At 44.4% G+C, this 19,384-nt stretch overlaps 1 protein-coding gene across 1 annotated transcript in view; it reads right to left on the reverse strand.

Moving 5' to 3' along the window:
- Positions 1–19,384, reverse strand: part of LOC108795121 (Kv channel-interacting protein 1-like) — a 176,240-nt gene that overhangs the window by 49,325 nt on the left and 107,531 nt on the right. The window contains exon 6 of the mRNA XM_018566314.1: positions 3,919–4,026. Within this exon, the coding sequence (XP_018421816.1) occupies positions 3,919–4,026 (108 nt within the window). The remainder of the gene's footprint in view (positions 1–3,918; positions 4,027–19,384) is intronic.

Here is a 19,384-nt window from a genome sequence, read left to right on the forward strand (position 1 = left end):
CTGACGTTTATTCCGTCATGCAACGCTGTACTGAAATGAATTTTATACCATTTTTTGGGGACAGATAGAGCTTTCTTTTGGTGGTATTTAATCACCGCTGGGGTTTTTATTTTTTACTATATAACAAAAAAGTACCCTAAATTTTGTAAAAAAAAAACATGTTTCCCTATAAAATGTTATGAAACATTTATTTTCACCCCAATTTTTTGGTATAATATAAAAGATGGGGTCACATCGGGTAAATAGACACTAAACATGTCAACCTTTAAAATTGCGCGCGCCCGCGAAATCGCAGAAAACAACCGCAACCAAAATTGGCCATAGGCGACACTTCAAACGTTTTTACCGCTCATCAGTTTAGTGTTATCAGTGATTGATGGCCCTAAAATTATTGCTCTCACTCCGACGTTCGCGGCGATATGTAACATGTGCTGCATAATAGGCGCAATTGTCGTTTTCGTACATAGGCGCACCCGACGCATGTTTGCATGTGTAAGTGGGGGGGGCGGAGGACTTTAAAACATTTTTTTTATGTAATTTTTTTTAATTATTATTTCTGAATATTTTTTTTGCTTCTTTATTTTTTTTAATGCTGTATTTTTTTTTTTTTTACTTTTTTTAGACAACTTTATTGCTATAACATAGGGGATTAAGAAATCCCCTATGTAATAGCCAGTTCACCAAACAGGTCCTCTTTATGGAGACATCAGGGGTCTCCAAGACCTCTGATGTCACCTAGGGACCCCCACAGAAACTGATGAAGCAGAGATCTGCTTCATCAGCTTCTCTCCGGTGTTCTGCACCAGAGAGTGAAACTGAATGCAGGAAGTGATGTAATATACTATATAGAGAGATCAAAGGGAAATATACTATATAGAGAGATCAAAGGGAAATCGAGTAATGATCTCCCTTTGATCTGCACTACCATTGAAAGCTAATCTCACACATCATGCAGAATGAGAATGGTGATGCAAAGTCCTAACAATAGTAAACCAGATGATAAAATGATATTGAGCTTAGCCACAGTCCACAACGACTACAAAATAGCCTTGCAGCTCTTCTCAAAAGCTGAAATTAGCCTTGCAGCTCTTCTCAAAAGCTCAGGACACTCTCAGCAACTTAAAAACAAAAGTATAGAAGAGTGCATCAGCATAATGTAGTAGTTCCATTTATAAAGAAATAGCAATTTAAAACAATTGCGCTCGTACAGTGCCCCAGCCTGAATTTTAACTGTACTCAAAGCTGCAGATGGGGATGTTTGTATCAACAATAGTCCCGATTTTGCCTTTGTTTAAGAATTATGTTGCCTGTACTGATGCAACTGTTTTACCGAATCCCTCTAGGGATGTCTATTTGTTACCATTGTTCTCTTCATGTTGTCAGTTTTTCTTTGAATTCTGTTCTGTATTTGAAAATTTTTAATAAACTCAGATTGTACTAAAACAATTGCACTCTCAAGTGTAGATCTTTATGTGGTGTGAAATGTGACAGATTATGCTGCAGATCCTGTCTCTAAAAGACCAGCTGGGGTGATCCATAGTTGGAGTAGAACCCGCGATGGAGATATTTGAACATGTTTCCAAGATGGAGGCGTCCATTCCTTCCATTTCCTCCTAGACATCGATCCAACTGACAACTCTAGCACATCTATCCACACAAGGTTACTATAGCTAGGGATGCGTTTCAGGGAATCTCATCCCCTTCAACAGCCTGCAAACAGTTAAGGTTTGTGTCCATTTATACCTTTCTCATTTTAATTTATGCAAATTAGAATGGAGTTAGTACAAAAGCAGGCTATAAAAATCATATACAGTATATACTGTACATATACTAACACTGTCTTCCCACACCTCGTAATTCCCACACTGCTCCCCCATCGTTCTTCATCCCATACTACTGTCACAGCGCAGACTAGTGTGTGAGCTGGCAGTCTGACACTGTATTCCCCAGCCACTGCCCCGGTTCTGACAGATTGGCTGGCAGTGTTGAACCTTTCTCCCACTTCTGTGGATACCGCACAAACCCAGCTAGAGCCGATCCCCGTCCCCCCACCACAGCAGATCATCCATCCGTCCCAACATCTGGGCAGTTACCTGATCTATGGAGAGAGCAGCCTGAGAAAATTCCTGAATGCTGTATTAAACCCCACCAGCAGCCACCAGCGGTACTGTGAGAATACAACACAGACTGGAGCTCCTGTAATGATTTGATAGTCCCCGCTTCAAGATTACTGCCGTGAGTGCTATTATTATTTTGTCATTCTTTACATCCTTTAAAGGATGAGACAATAATACAACCAAGCAGAATTGACCAAGTTCGATCATGCCTACTAGCTGTACATAGAAAAGTGATGTAGTAGTGGGTAGGATGGAAATGCATACACACAGAGACACCAGCAATCCATTACACAGGGCATCCTGGCACTTTTAGCTGAAAAGCCAGGATAACGGCAGCTAAAGAAGTAAGAAATAAATAGTTTTGTCCCCTCTCATCTTAAACAATCAGCTGATCCACCCCCTTCAATCTCTCAATGAGACCAACCATCCAGTTAAAGGAGTTACTGCACCCCCAGCAAACTGAGACACACAAATGACACATGATTATCCAGCAAGTTTGAAGATTAAGAGATACCCTTTATTGGATAATTTAAGTTATTATCAATACAAGCTTTTGTGCCTTAAATCCATTCTTCAGAAGAGAGTCCTGCTACCCACCATTTATACAGAGTTACAAGGAGGAGCAATTAAATATAATCTTTTAAATAATATAACTGACACTTTTGTTTTGAAACACTTGATCGGTTGAGGCTATTGTGAAGGGTTAGATTATGGGGAGATGGGGATCAGGGTTAGAAGTGTTATTAGGGTGATGGACCCAAAGATAAGATGTCCTCCCAGTGCACCAAGAAAAATAGTTATCTATTTCATTGCTTCACTGGTATATGAACATTTCAAAAGGACTCTCACTTCAGGCGAGGATTGTACCTGGACTAGTAATTTTGGAGTCAATTACCCCAAAGCCACTTCTGAACCTGGTCCCTATCTCTATAGCCTAGCCCTTCCCAATAGCCTTACAGTATTTAAATATTTATACGTCATTGTTCCTCCTTGTAACTATGTATAAATATGCAGGTTTCAGAACAATTTTCAGGAATATATAAAGCCTGAAGAAGGAATCTAAGCACCCCGAAAGCATGCATCTTTAATTACTTAAGGTGTAGTTCCACTTTTGCAGCCAAATTGGAATAACTATTGGAATTGGAATCTACTTTATATGTTCCTATTCACATTGCATAATTTAAAAAAATAAATGAAAAATTGCTGCTTGCCTTTTAAAGTACTATGCTTAAAAATCCTACCTAGATTCTCCCCGTGTAATGTTGAAGAGGGGGCTGGAGGGGAGGCTTATGTTTACTCTGACTAACCCTGTCTGTGCTGTACTGCAAGATTGCATTATCAGATGTAAACTAGATTTGATCACTGTCTGTGCTAACAAAGTGTTAAAGCCTTTAGAGGCAGTGTATAAGGAAGGAAGCTCAGTCTTATCCTCAGTCTGACACTATAGTTTTACTCTCAAACTGCTCAGAGTAGCTTGGAATATTCACAACAGTCTTCAACAAAGAAAAAGATAAAAGGTAAGAAATATGTTTGTTTTTTAAATATTTATTGGCATGATGTGTGAATAGTAACACAAAACAAACATAGTGTGGGGTTTTCTCAAATCTGACTGCAACAGTGCAACTACACTTTAAGTTGGCCAATAAACAAACTTCAAACTTTCTGCAGTTATCGATGGCTAGCATGTTACAATACTCTACAACGGTCATGTTTATCCAGTAAAACAGAAAGCCAGAAGCAGGAGAACATTTTGTCATACTATAGGGTAAAGGGGTAAAGGGAAGAAGCTTAAATTCTTTACCTCTTTGTTTATATATCCGTCTTTATTTATGTCATACAGATTAAAGGTCCACCTCAGCTTTTCATGAATTGTTCCTCTGAGCAAGACTGATAAAGCTGATATAAAATCCTAGGAAAAAAACAGAATGTAAGACTGTTAAAAGGAAAACTATAATAGTTTGAAGTTTATAATTGTTTATATATTTTGACAGTGTATCAAAAACATTTTTAGGAAATTACAAGTACAGGGTATAATGATACTGGTGTTAAAGTATTATGATTTTTCTAAGGACCGCACTAAAGAAGCCTTCAAACTCTCTGACTGAAACGTTGTATGCACAGCATAAAAGAGCCAAACCCTCTGGTCAGGATTCGACAGTGTACCTACACCAAAACATTCACCATATTTATTGTCATTTTGAATTGAGAAAGCTGGTGATGACCAGTGAAACGACTTCAAGAAAAATACAGCAAGTCCAGTTGCCTTGACTTATTTTTTACAGATATACCATGACCTGGATGAATGAGAACCTTCACAGACATCATTCACTAAGATTATATCACAGACAGCAGCAGTTTTAAGGTGAGGGGTTGTGAGAGTGCTTTTTAACCCTCACAGTCCATCTACCCATCGCACTCCTGGCGGCATTTGCATACTGGTTTAGGTGGGTGCAACGGTAGTCAACAGATGGCAGCCGTCTCTATGCATGAATAAGAATATGGACACTGGCACTCCAAATGCAAGTTAAATACGTCTATTTATTGACATACATGCAGCAATTTTACACTCAGTTCAATGTTTCGGGGTCTCGCAGGAACCCCTTCATCAGGTAGAATCAGTGCACTTGTTCTGCCTGTTGAAGGGGTTCCTGCGAGACCACAAAAGGTTGCACCGAGTATAGAATTGCTGCATGTACGTCAATAAATAGACGTGTGTTCTTTGCATTTGGATTGCCAGTCTCCATGTTCTAATTCATGCTTTTTAACCCGTTCATCCCCCTCTGCTGTGCATCTGGTCTCCATTCTCCATCCTTAATTTCAAGAATAATGTTTAGTCTTTTTAAATATACAGCTTTCAATAAAATAGTACATGCTAAGTTTGCCATTCTTTAAGCACATTTGGTTGTGGGTGGTAATGCTCTGTCTCCCAACTGCTCTTCTGCACTGTAATCCTATCACATGTACCCCTGGTAGAGACTAGATTTTTCCATGCCCATGTTCATTAGACTAAACATTACTCCTGAAATTATATTTACATGTTAATGATTTCAGGATATTTTAGTAATTGGTTTACATCTACTTGCCCCTGTATTTCAACATAAAGATTGAGTGCAATAACATAAAGTGCCAGCATTGCATGTTTCATTGTTGTCACCATCAGGAAGCCCACCCTAGGAAATTATATGCAGCTGAAGCTGCAGTGAGTGCATGTCAGCAGAAAAATGGCAGCAAAGAGACTGAAAGAGAACAGCAGCATTGAGTGGCAAAAGGGATGGAAAATGTGAAAACAATTATTTGATGACTGAGCATCATCCAGTTGGGGTTTAGCTATATTTTAATCACCTCCCGTCCATGGCTGTTCCTGAGCTGCCGGACGGGAGCCTTGTATGAGCGGGAGAGCGATCGGCATCTCTACAGATGCCCGATCGCTTGTAGTAGGTGTGGGTGTGCGCCCACAAAAAACCCCCACCCGCCGTTGCGCTGCTGTTCCCGAGATCGCTATCGGTCCCCAAAACATGGTACAAAATTTGTTTAGGTACAGCATTGTATGACGGAATAAACATCAGTCAAAGTACCACAGCGCTGAATACTGAAAAATGGCCTGGCCAGGAAGGGGGTTTAACACCCTGGTCTTCCAGTGGTTAAAGTACTTTTTCTGTTGCCACACAGGGACCCATTTAAATCTTTATTGCTTTTTTAAAAGCTCTTCACTGACTTTGAAGTACAGTAGCTACTGTAGTGCTAAGAACAATTGCAATAGCATATATATAAAGACTCCACAGAGTCTAATATGTTCTGTGATAATACAATTGACAATATTGGGAATATTTCCTTTCTATGTGGAGTGGAGGAAGCATTTAGTAGTATGGGAAGCCAGAAGTTCTGTCAGATAGGCGGGGGCAAAATTATTTAGGGCTTTTACAGTGAATACAAAAGGAAGTGGAAACTCGGGCAATGTCTGTTTCACTTGTTTGTTTTGAAAGAAGCATTACATAAGGTCAAATTGTCAGGGCCCAATAGGGTCCCTTCCTCAGCTTCCAGCCGCTGATCTCTCCTCCGATCACTAGACCCGGAAGTGATGTGTATTACATCACTTCCAGTGTCACTTGTTACAGTCTCCAGCTCTTAGAGCCAGGGGATGAAGCTGGGGAAGCAGATCTCTGCTTCCTCAGCTCCTTTGGGGTCCCTAGGTGACATTAGGGATCTGAAAGAGCCCTGATGTATCCATAAAGAGGACCTGTCACACCCTATCTGCTATTACATAGGGTGCTTGTTAGCTCCCTATGTTATAGCAATAAGGTTAGTGTAAAAAAAAAGTGTTTAAAAATTCAAGTAACATATAAGAAAAATAAAAAAAAATGTAAGTCCCCCGCCCCCCCACGTGCATGCACATAAACACACAAACACGTGTCGGTGTGCCTACGTGTGAAAACGGAAATTGCGCTACACATGTTACATATCGCCGCAAACGTCGGAGAACAATAATTCTAGGGCCATCAATCACTGTTAGCACTAAACTGCTGAGCGGTAAAAGCGTTTAAAGTGTTCCCTATGGGAAATTTGGGGTATTGACTTTTTTTGCAGCTTCATGGGGGAACGCAAATTTAAGGCTTGACATGTTTGGTATCTATTTACCCGACGTGATCCCGTCTTTCACATTTTATCGAAAATTTGGGTATTATTTTTAGGGATGCACCGATATATCGGCCACCGAAACATATCGGCCGAAAATGGCACTTTTGGCTAAATACCGAAAGTGCCATTTTCCTGCCGATACAGCGGCGCATCTGTGCTTTCTTTCCTCCCCGCTGGGCACTGCTCTGTGTCCCAGCGGGGCAGAGAGAAAGTGTGACAGCTGGCCGAACGCTGCGGGAGGAGAGTGCTGTGAGCAGCCGGCGTCTCTCCTCCCACACCGCTCAGCCTCCTATCACAGTCTGGCAGAGCAGTGTGTGGGCGGAGACAGCCCGCGCTGTCATAGGAGGCTGAGCTCTCCTCCCTGCACCGCTAGCTCAGCCTCCTGTGACAGCGTGTGAGAGAGGAGAGCCAATCCAAACACTTAGGGGTCTATTCACTAAGCTGCTGAAGGATCTAGCCATAGCTTCGGGTGATCCTTCGGCTAACTTCGGCCCCAGGACCTGTTCGGTTCAGTCGGTACACCGCTGCTGTACGGGCTATTCACTATAGCCCGTACAGCTCCCGAAAACCAGCCGTACAAGGAGCAGTTCACCAGCCTTCTAGCACCCTCAGCCATGCCACGTACCAGCCCCGAGAACATTTACCCCCCGCAGAGCCCGCAATCTGAGCTGGAGCCGCTCGAGCACTAACACTTCCTCCTCACACCTCGCCCACCGTCATCTCATAGTCTGGACCCTGTGTCCTCTCAATTTGGCCCCTGTGTGTCCCCTCAGTCTGGCCCATGTGTCCTCTCATTCTGGCCCTTGTGTCCCTGTGTCCCCCTTGTGTATCTCCTTATTTTGGACCCTGTAATTCTCTGGCGTTTCTCCTGTGCATCTCCAGCATGGGCGGTGGCACTCCAGTCCCTCCTCAGTGTCTGGTAGTGATTCCCCGCCCCCTTCTCAACTAACTTTCTCCCGGACTACGGTGTTCTGTGACTTCTCTCCAGTCAGGGCCGGATTAAGAGCATCACAGGCCTGGTGCTGAGGATTTTGGTGGGCCTTTTTATGGAAAAGGCGATCGTCACTGGGGCCCTCTTCCTCCTGTCCCGGCTGGGATTTGTAAGATCTCTACAGCTTGGAGTAAGTGGTGGAGTGCCAGGGCCCGGATGCAGCTGCAACCCTGATAGTTCTGCCACTGGCTCCAAGCTGTAGAGGGACTACAAATCTCAGCAATACATTATACAGCAATTCAGAATACCGGCAACTATAGGAGACTACAAATCCCAGTAATACATTACACAGCAATGCAGAATACCACCAACCATAGAGGACTACAAATTCCATCAATACATTATACAGCAATGCAGAATGGTACCAGTCTTAGGGGACTACAAATCCCAGAAGTACATTTTACAGCAATGCAGAACAATACCACCAGCTATAGAGGACTACATATCCCAGCAGTACATTATACAGCAATGCAGAATAATACCACCAGCTATAGAGAACTACTAATCTCAGCAAAACATTATACAGCAATGCAGAATACCATCCGCTATAGAGGACCACAAATCACAGCAATAATTATATAGCAAAGCAGAATAGCGATCCAGTGCGTTCCAGCAGGTAATCATGCTGGAATGCACTGGAATAGGTGTGAATGAGCCCTAAGAAAGGACAAATTATGTATGTTGACTCTTGCTGCAAAAAAATACCTGCCCATGAATGCAATGCATAAAAAATGCACATGAGGGCATGTGCAACAACAAAAAACAGATGGCACTGCAGTCACACCCCGCCCTCAGTGTGATCACCCGCTCCCGAACGCATAGCACAGTAGTGCCTGCGTTCCAGTGCAGTACGATCTGCAAAAAATGCTGCATGTGCTATTTTTGCAGATCGCACTGGACTGAACGCATACTGGGGTGAGGGACTGTGCTCCCGGGCCAGGAACACCATTAGCCGCAGAGAAGCGGGTCTCTTTCTAGTATTAGTTGGCAGCTTGCTGGGTCCTCACGACCGAGACCCCATAATTTGCCTACCCTACTGTGCTGCTTGTGTCCGCCAGTGCCGCCTGGCCCGCCCGTTTGTCACTGCCCGGCCACCCCCTTCTCTGCGCCGTTGGCTCTCACAGTTGTTATGCCTAGTGGCGGATCTAAGGAATAAAAGGCCCTGGTGCAAGATTTTATCTTGGGCCCCCCTCCAAAGGGAGCGGATCTCACTGACCCCCCAACCTTCCTCGGTGGTCTCTGCACCAGAGGAGCTTACACTCTAATGCCCCCCCCCCCCCACAGTCACACACTATTATACATTTACATAGCCCTGACATATGCCGCAGTGCTGTACAGAGAACACTGAGCCAGTCACATCAGTCTCTGTACAGAGGAGCTTACACTCTAATGACCCCCGCAGTCACACACTATTATACATTTACATAGCCCTGACATATGCCGCAGTGCTGTACAGAGAACACTGAGCCAGTCACTTCAGTCTCTGTACAGAGGAGCTTATACTGCAGAACGGCACCAGCTGTGAATCTGGTGAATCTGTTTGCCTCGCGGCAGATACGCCCCTGCCTATGCTCCCAAGAACTGCTCCCCCCTTCTCCTGCGCCCTCCATGACCTCTTAATCTCCAACTACTTTAACCTACTTGCTGTTACAGAAACTTGGCTTCAGGATTCTGACTCTGCCTCACCTGCTGCCCTTTCCCACGGTGGCCTCCACTGGACTCACTCACCCAGAGCCAGTGGACGAAAGGGAGGTGGAGTTGGAATCCTTCTTTGCCAAACATGCACCTTTCAAGTTCTCCCTACACCACCTTCTCTATTACTTCCCTCTTTTGAAGTTCATTGTCTACGTCTGTTTTCCACAGTTTCGCTGAGGATTGCTGTGATTTATCTGCCTCCAGGACCAGTACCAAGCTTCCTCGATAACTTCTCAGCCTGGCTAAGCTATTTTCTCTCCTCTGAAACACCCATTGTTATTCTTGGTGACTTTGATATCCCTGTTAACATTAACACACCAGCAACGTCTCAGCTCAGCTACTCAGGCTGCTCAGGAGGCTACTCACCTAACCTCTTCCTTTGGTCTAAAACTTCTACTCACACTTCTAACACATCAAGGACAAGAGAGAGGCATTTAGAAAATATAAGAAGGAGGGGACAACACTGGCGTTAAATAATTATAACGGCAAACGCATAAAAAAGTAATTCGGGAGGCTAAAATAGGAGTGTGAAAAATATATAGCCACAGTTTGTAAAAAGAATCCCAAAAAATGTTACCAGTACATAAATAGTAAAAGCGTAAGGAAGGAGCAGATAGGCCCAATAATGGATGAAAGCGGGGAGCTAGTCACAAATGACAGGGAACAATTTGAGACCTATCTCCTTGCTCCCATTTACCTCCAAACTTCTTGAACACCTGGTCTACAACCGCCTGAGCCACCACCTTACTGCTAACAACCTCCTCGACCCCTTTTCAATCCAGCTTTCATCTGCAACACTACACATAAACTTCCCTTCTAAAACTCACTAACGATTTACTAACTACTAAAACAAAAAGCCACTACTCTGTACTCATACTGCTGGACCTTTCTGCTGCTTTTGATACAGTTGACCACCCACTCCTCCTCAATGAATGCCAATCCCTTGGCCTCCAAGCTCTGTTCTCTCATGGTTTACCTCCTACCTATCCCAGCACACCTTCAATGTCACCAATAACTCGACTTCCTCCTATCCTCTTCCTCTGTCCTTGGGCCCCTTCTATTCTCCATCTACACCTCCACCCTGGGTCAGTTGATAACCTGCCATAGCTTTGATTACCATCATTATGCTGACAGTTCACCCCTTCTATCTCCTTACGCATCACCAACCTACTCACTGACATATCGACATGGATGTCACACCACTTCTTCAAACGAAATCTGTCCAAAGCTGGGCTTCTAATATTTCCTCCTCTCCGTGTTCCTTCCCTCCGACTTCTCCATCACAATCAACAGCATTACAATCCTGTCAAGCCAGGGTGCTCAGAGTAATCCTTGATTCAGAACTCTCCTTTCAGCCCCACATCCAATCACTATCCAAATCTTGCTGACTCAACCTTCGTAACATTTCCAAAATTTGTCCCTTCTTAACAAATGTTACCGCAAAGCTTCTAATTCACTCCCTTGTAATATCTCGCCTTGACTACTGTAACTCCCTCCTTGTTGGCCTGCCGGTAAGCAGGCTATCCCCCTTTCAGTCCATCATCAACGCTGCTGCCACACTCATCCACCTTACCAACCGATCAGTGCCCCCCCTGCCAAGCGCTCCCACTTCCTCATTGAATAAAATTCAAAATATTAACGATAACCTACAAAGCCATCTACAACTCCGCCCCAAACTACATCACCCACCTCATTTCAAAATATCACCCAAAATGCCCCCTTTGCTCTTCCCAAGACCTCCTGCTCTCCAGCTCTCTTGTCACCTCCTCACATCCAGGATTTTTCCAGAGTGTCTGCCTAACTCCTACTCTGTCCACCTTTAGGCAATCCTTGAAAATGTATCTCTTTACGGAGGCCTATTCCATCTTGATATAACAGAACGTTCAGTTCTTCCAAACTATTGAATAATAGTTTGCAATGCATGCTGCAGCAAACGAAGCTAGCAGAGTAATGCCTTGTATTAAAAAAGGAATGTACTGTAGAGACAAAGCAATAATTTTGCCACTTTATAGATCTCTGGTTCGGCCTCATCTTGAGTATGCGGTTCAATTTTGGTCACCAATCCACAGAAAGGATGTTCTGGAGCTGGTGAGCTGGATGTCCCTGAAACGTGAGCTGGCTGCTGTGCCAACAGGCGGTGGGTGTCGTTTCACTGGTGTCAGTTTTAGAGTCCACCCGGGACACTTTGGAAGCTCATCTCCATGCAATCGAGGAGGCCCAGGCTACCCATCTGACGTAGAGTGGTTGACTGTGAAAACCGCAGCCGCAGAAATAATGTATGGATCCATAGTATTCCGGAGGCCCCTCCGAGTGCAGTCTTGAGAATAACCGTGACTGACATTGTCAACACGCTGTTGGACCCACTCTTTAGAACTGGACCGCGACCACAGGGTGTCTGCACCTGTTGATCCCATGAACGTTGCTCCACGGGATGTTTTGTGCCACATTCACTTTTACACAGTGAAAGGGAAGGTGATTCGCAAAGCCTGGCTAAAAAAGTCTATAGAATTTGCTGTATCCAGGAAGCGGGAGCTTCTTATCGCTGACACCCTTTTCACCTGCAGATTCGCCTGAACGGCCGCCAGTTTTTTCTACATCGACTGGATCAGCTCCCAGCATTTTTCTCTTTCTGGATTGTTCTGCTATGGACGTTCCTGACTGGCTGCAACCTGGACTGATGCGGTCCCTCCATGCCACAGATAACTTCTCGTCCTCAGCGGCAGCGATCCCGACGACAGAGAAGCAAATGGCGTATGGATTCGACTGATCCCACCTCTACTTGGTCCTATCCACCGTCCCCAGACATGCCTGCCTTAATTGGTGCATATTCTTCCATGCTGCATATTGTGGATCATAGCCAGGCCCCTCTGCTTTTGTTTTTGCTCCCTTGGACGCTATGGACTTGTGTATGCCAGTGAGTCACCTTCAGGCTGCTTTAATAACTGTTATGATACATTCCTGGGCTTAACAGGGGTAGGTGGCAGGTGTGGATATTGTCCTTGACACTGAATGCAGACACCTTCTCTCTCTGAGGGGGGTCCCTTTTGTCAGAGCACAATGAAAACCAGACAAGCGTAAGGTGTTAGAGAAAAATACTTTATTAAGAAAAGTGTCAACAGGGAAAAAGTAAAAATCATAAACACGCCAAGGTCAGGAGTCGGGTAGTCTTACAAGCCAGGTCAGGAACACAGAGGTCAGTGTCGTCAGGAACAAGGCAGGAGCAGGAACCAAAGGAGAGCGTCAGCCAGGATCAGGTCATATATGGAATCAGAATGTACAGAATAACTGGAATGCACTAGCAGGTAAGACCACGAGAGAACAAAGTCAGACAGGACTGAAGCACTTTAAATAGTGAGTGGGATGACATCATCACTCAGAGACAGGAAACTTCCATCTGGCTCTCTCAGATGATGCTCTCCTTTTTGGCCATAAGAGAGAGCCTGGGAGTAGTGAGCAATGCTACACAGTCTGCTCAGACAAAAGAGGAATCACAGGTGGGTGGGATGGCAGCTAAGCCAGAATGCTGCATACCAGTGAAGTCAGGGTGGAGCCCTGACAGTACCCTCACCTCAGCAACCCCCACCCTGCTGACAGGGACCTGGTTTAGCAGGAAAATGAACATGGACGGAGCTCAACAGGACGGGGGCGTGAATGTCTTCAGATGCCACCAAATAACGTTCCTCAGGACTATAGCCTTTCCAATAAACCAAATACTGCAAACGGTCCCTGGATACAAGCGATTCAACTATACTGTGAATTACATACTCCTCATTGACTAGGATGGGTCTAGGTAGGGGAGCAGAAGAAGTGAAGTGGCTATAGATCAGTGGCTTAAGGAGTGAGACGTGAAAACATTAGGAATACGCATTGGATCTATGGAGGTCTAGAGTGTAGGCTACTAGATTGATCTTGTAAAGGATACAATATGGTCCAACATAACGGGGCCCCAGCTTGTTTGTAGGAACCCAGAGGTGCAAATTACAAGAGTGTAACCAAAACCTCTTCCCGACCTGGTGGGATGGAGCGGGCATGCGTTTACGGCAGCAGCATGGAGCTTTTGGTCTCGAGCTGCACATCGAAGACACTCCTGAACCTGTACCCATGTGGAGCAGCGCTCTTGGAGATGGTCCTCCAAAGCTAGTAACCTTTAAGGTTGGAATGAATCAGGCATCAATGCGGGTTGAAGCCCAAAGTTCACCAGGAAGGGTGAAAGGGGAGTGGAGGTGTTGACGTGGCTGTTATGAGCGAACTCTGCCCACGGTAACAGGCCGGACCAGCTGTTGTGATGGTCAAAGATGTAACACCTAAGGAATTGCTCCAAGGCTTGGTTTGCCTGCTCCGTAGCACCATTGGACTGGGTATGGTAAGCCAAGGAGAAGGAAAGTTGAATCCCCAACTGGCCACAGAAGGCATGCCAAAACTGAGAAACAAACTGGCTGCCCCTATCGAAGACAATGACCTGAGGTACCCCATGCAATTGGAAGACCTCCCTAGCAAAAATGATGGAAGGCTCATGGGCAGAAGTTTTTTTAATGGAACACAATTAATCATCTTAGAAACTCTATCTACCACCATGAGGATAGTTGTGTGGCCTTTAGAATTAGGTAAGTCTACAATAAAATCCATAGAGAGGTAGAAAAAGCCAATTTCAGCTTTTCAAAGGCTTGTTCAGTAGCTGGAGGCCAAATTATAGGCTCCTCTTAGGTCCAATTTCGTAAAGATCTTAGAATCCTTGAGTAGGTCAAAGAGTTGAGTGATGAGAGGTATTGGATACGCATTCTTAATCATAATACAATTGAACCCTCTATAATCAATGCATGGTTAAACGCTGTACTTTCTTCTTTTTGACAAAAAAAAGGGACGTGGACTTAGAGATAAACCCTCTGGCTAGGCCATCTGAGACAAAGTCCTTTGCCGCAAATGAGAGTGAATATGCGCTACCACTAAGAGGCACAGACCCAGGGGTAAAATGGCACAGTCATAAGGTGTGAGGAGGAAAAGTACTGGCCCGAACCTTATCAAACACATCTGTATATTAAATATACCTGAGAAGCGGTCTTGGGTATTGGGGGATTTATGGCAGGAGAGGGTACAGGCGGCTATGCTGCAGGAGACCCACTTTCAATTGGGTAAAACCCCTAAATTGACAAACTTTCGCTATCCACATGTGTACCATGGTACTTCTCCTGACTCAAAATATCATAGGGTGAGCATTATTGTCGCTAGATCTACTAATTGGGATTATAGGGAGCAATTGCTGGCTCTGCTGGTTACTTTCTTTTCATGAAGGGCGTTTTAGAGGGCACCCTAGTGACTTTGGCCAACATTTATGCCCCGAACACTGATCAGATTTCCTTCATGGAATCTTGTCTGACTACACTTGCTTTGTTTACTGAAGGTATTTTACTCCTGGGAGGAGACTTAAATGTAGCGTTAGATCCCCTGCTTGATGTTTCTTGCAACGCATCTCATCTGTCTTACGCATTTCTTAAAAGATTTAAGACTCTACTCCAGTAGGTGCAACTACTGGATATTTGGAGGGTATTTCACAGCAGTGATAGAGACTACACTTTTTATTCTGCATACTCTAGACTTGATTATTTCCTGCTATGACTAACTAGGGATGCACCGATACTAGTATCGATATCGGTGCCGATTCCAAGTATTTTGGGCGAGTATGATGCCTAGCACGAGTACTTCCCGTATCAGGAAGCGGGGCAGCGTGTCATTACACCCTGCCCGCTTTCCCGATTGGCCGGGAAGCGGCTCCATGCTCTCTCGTCACTTGTGATGATAGAGCCGATGTCCCGGCCAATCAGGAAGCCGGGCAGCGTGTAATGACGCGCTGCCCGGCTTCTTGATTGGTCGGGAAGCTGGCCAATCAGGAAGCTGGCCTCTTGAGGTAAGGTTAACTTACCTTAGTATGTGCAGCCTGTCACCCCTGGGGCCTCTCCAGCGAGAACACGGCCTTCCGCGGGTACCCAGCCGGAGCCGCCTGGCCGGGCGCCGTGTAATGACGAGACGCCCTGCCGTCTGATTGGCTGGGAAGCTGGCTTCATGCGCCCTCATCATCTCATGAAGAGGGAGCATGGAGCCGGCCTCCCGGCCAATCAGAAAGCAGGGAATCGCGTCATTACACTGCGCCCGGATTCCTGATTGGCCAGCCAAACGCCTCCGGCTGGGTACCGGAGGAAGGCCGCGTTCTCGCTGGAGAGGCCCCGGGGGTGACAGGCTGCACATACTAAGGTAAGAGGGGACTTTCTTGTTAATCGGGAAGCCTGGTGGCGAGTCTTTACATGCTGCCCGGCTTCCTGGCTAATCAGAAAGCCAGCCAGGTGGCAAGTCATTACACGCCTCCTGGCTTCCTGAATGGGACTTCCGTTACTCGGTAATTGGTATATGCGAGTACCGAAAAAAATTATCGGTAGTCATACTCGGTACCAAAATACCGGTATCGGTGCATCCCTATGACTAACCTTACCAGGGAAGCTTCAGTTTCAATTGGGACCTGCACTGTCTCTGATCATTCTCCTGTCCTCTTAGTGGTCCGTTTGGCGAATTACTCTGGTAAGCAGTGGTAATGGAGTCTAAGTGAGTCGTTGATACCGGATGATCATGTCAGTGCGGCTCTGGATTTTGAATTAGATACTTACTTTAGCCTCAATGAGACTGTGAATTCCTTCTCCTATGTCCATTGGCAAAGTACATAAGTGTTTTTTGGGGGGTTTTCTGATTGCATAGGGGGCTAGACTCACTAGACTCAAGAATCATATCAGGGAGCTTGAATTAATTCACAAACAATCTCTTGCTAGCTTGGCCTTGGCAGAATTACAACTCTTGAGAGAGAGATTCAATTGTTGCTTTCTCCACAGGTTTAATAACCAGTCACGTGGTTTTGAAAAAAAAAAGGTTTTATGGATGGGGGAACAAGCCCAGAAGTATGCTCGCTCAGGCTCTATGGGATCATCGTCTCCGCTACTTTATCTCGCAAATAGATTCTAGCGGTGGAGGGTTGTTGAGACGTTCAAAAGATATTGCTAATCGGTTCATGGCCTTTTATAACACTCTCTATAATTCATCCCCGACGCCTACTGGAACTGCTTTGGCAGACAAGTGAGTAAGATCACTCAATATCTGGAGGCTTTTTGGACACCTCGATTGTTGCAAGATGACCGGTCAGCACTGGTGGGCCCGATTTCGGCTGATGAGCTACTTCAGGCATTGAAATAATCCAAACCCCATAAGGCCCTGGGTCCAGATGGCTTTACGCTTTTGTACTACAACTGCTTTGCTCCCCAATTTCTCTAACCGTTTCTTCGAGCATTTAACTTGTAAAGCGCTGCGCAAACTGTTGGCGCTATATAAATCCTGTATAATAATAATTTAACTCCACACTGGAAGGACTGGAGTTTCCACCGGTTATGCTGAATGCAGCTATAACAGTTAGTCCTAAAGATAGGAAGGATACAGCTCACTGTGCCAATTTCATTACTCAATGTGGACTTGAAGTTGTTCACCAAAATCTTAGCCAATAGGTTACTTTCCTCTTTTCCACAACTGATCTACAATGAGCAGGTAGGTTTTGTTCCCAACAGGGAAGCCAAGGAAAATACTACATGGGCCCTTAACATTATTCACATGGCGCACGTCACAAACACTGCAATGCTTCTCCTATCAACGGATGCTAAAAAAGCATTCGATAGGCTTGACTGGACGTTTCTGAAAACCACTCTATGCTATGTGGGTGCCGGAGATGCTGTAAACACCTGGTTTGACAGACTTCATTCGTCTCCCTTGGCGACAGTTAGGATTAATGACACGGCCTCGGCTTTTACACTTTCTAATGGAACGCAGCAGAGATGCCCACTTTCTTTGCTTTTCTTTATTCTAACTCTAGAGCCATTTCTCTGTCATGTTAGGTCCGAACCACATATCATGGGTTTTACTTCACACGGGTCTACCCATAAAGTAGCTGGGTATGCGGACAACCTTTTATTCTTAGTGACCACTCCCACCTACTCACTCCATGCCTGTTGGTGGAGCTGGACCAATTTAGTTTACTTTCTAATTTTAAAATCAATTTACTGAAATCTGAATCTTAGCCTCAATATCCAGTGAGTGACCCTTGTTGCCATTACACCTAATTTTCCCTTTAAGTGGGCTCAGCATTAAATTCTTACGTCATCGTTGCCGGGTATTTTTGATGCTAATTTTCTGCTATTCCTAACAAGCGTTAGACAAGACCTTCATTGCTGGTCTACGAAAGTTTTTACCTGGTTCAAACGTAACAGTATTCTAAAAATTAACCTTCTTTCACGCCTTCTCTACTTATTGCAAACTTTACTGATTCGTATTCCTGCAGCTTTTCTTAAACAGCTGCGAGCGGAATTCAGTAAGTTTCATTGGGCCCATAAATTCCCTCAACTGAGTCAGTTTCTTATGGCCCAGCTGAATCATAGGGGGCATTGGTTTTCCAGACCGAGTGAAATTCCATAAGGCAGTTCATATGGTGTGTGTCTTAGACTGGTGCAAACCTGGATCCGTGAAATGCTGGCTTCAACAAGAACAAGCTTCCTCTCGTGTCCCACTTGGTGGACTTCTGTGGTTGATGCCATCCTAGCAGTTTTCCATTCGGATCGACGTTTTCTGCTGTCTGAGCGTTGGCCTTCTCTTATGACCCCGGTACTTGGACATTCTGATTTACTCCTTCCATGGTCTGACAAGTATCTGCAAACTTTAGTTTTGTCTGACTCCTACCGAGTACATCATTTTTGGTCTTCTTCAGGTTTTTCTTCCCTGGCTGACATTTGTTTGCGTAGAGACCCAGCGACATTATGGATGGACTGCTTTTAGTCACGCAACGGTTTCCTCGTTTTGTTTTTTTTTCTTTATTGGTCATGTCATCTTATACAAGTGTCTATTTTCCTTGCATTTGTGTTTTATTGGTTTTTTTCTGCTTGTTCTGTTGTGGATATTCTTAATATATTCTTTCAAAATAAAAATGTAACAAAAAAAATAATGGGGTGGAGCAAACAGAGTGGAACTACAGCCCTAAATAATTCCACATATAACCTAGGCATTGGCTATTATTCTAACTCTTTAGCTGGCTTTACATGAACCATATGTCACTGGTTACTTAGCAGAGGGACAGCCATGATATATGGGATATTTGAAAGAGTCCATAAAAGTACCCAAAAAAACCAACATCTGTTTAAGTCTGAGACTCCAAACCTGGATACTTTGCAGTACTCAGGCCATAGGTTTTAATACAAACATAACTATTATCTGCTCAGAGGTCATATGTTCTCTCTGCATTTCCTGGATGATTTCTCTGGATGCTTCAAGATGTACTAATAGGTTAACTGCCACCTCCTTCAACTGACCCTGGAGAAAATAAATGAATATGTATTAATGCATGGTAGAGAGGGGCTGCTGCAAATTGGTTTTATGCACTTTATAATTCACAGAGTACTATACCAGAACTAAATAAATGTGATGAATAAAAAAGTATCTCATAATGCATCTTAGTACCTTATGATGCATCTTTAAAAATATCTAGGCAATCAAGTAGGTTTGCAAACATACCTTTTACTACGTATCAGAGATATCCGAGATATCAGTTTTTCATTCCTTTTAAGCTGTTCAGTTAATAATCTTTGACGTTTTGAAGAAATTTCTAGACTATGGATATGTTGATTTTCGGACTGCAAACCCCTATGAAAGGACCAACCAGTTATGAGGAGAACAAATATTTTATCTTATCAAGAATGTTAATTTATTGTTTATGCTGCTAATAGTGTACCCGGCAGATAAGGGAGCATGAATCTCAGCACAAATCTGGATGTAAATATTGTGTGATTTTTCATTGCGGATTGTGTTGTTCTCCACCTCTGCTCTTCCAGTGTTGTGCTCCCTTGGAATGTTCCAGGTACTATACTGTTTAGCT

This window comes from Nanorana parkeri, unplaced genomic scaffold (assembly GCF_000935625.1).
Source record: "Nanorana parkeri isolate BGI_ZX_2015 unplaced genomic scaffold, ASM93562v1 scaffold936, whole genome shotgun sequence".
Taxonomy (NCBI): Eukaryota; Metazoa; Chordata; class Amphibia; order Anura; family Dicroglossidae; genus Nanorana; species Nanorana parkeri.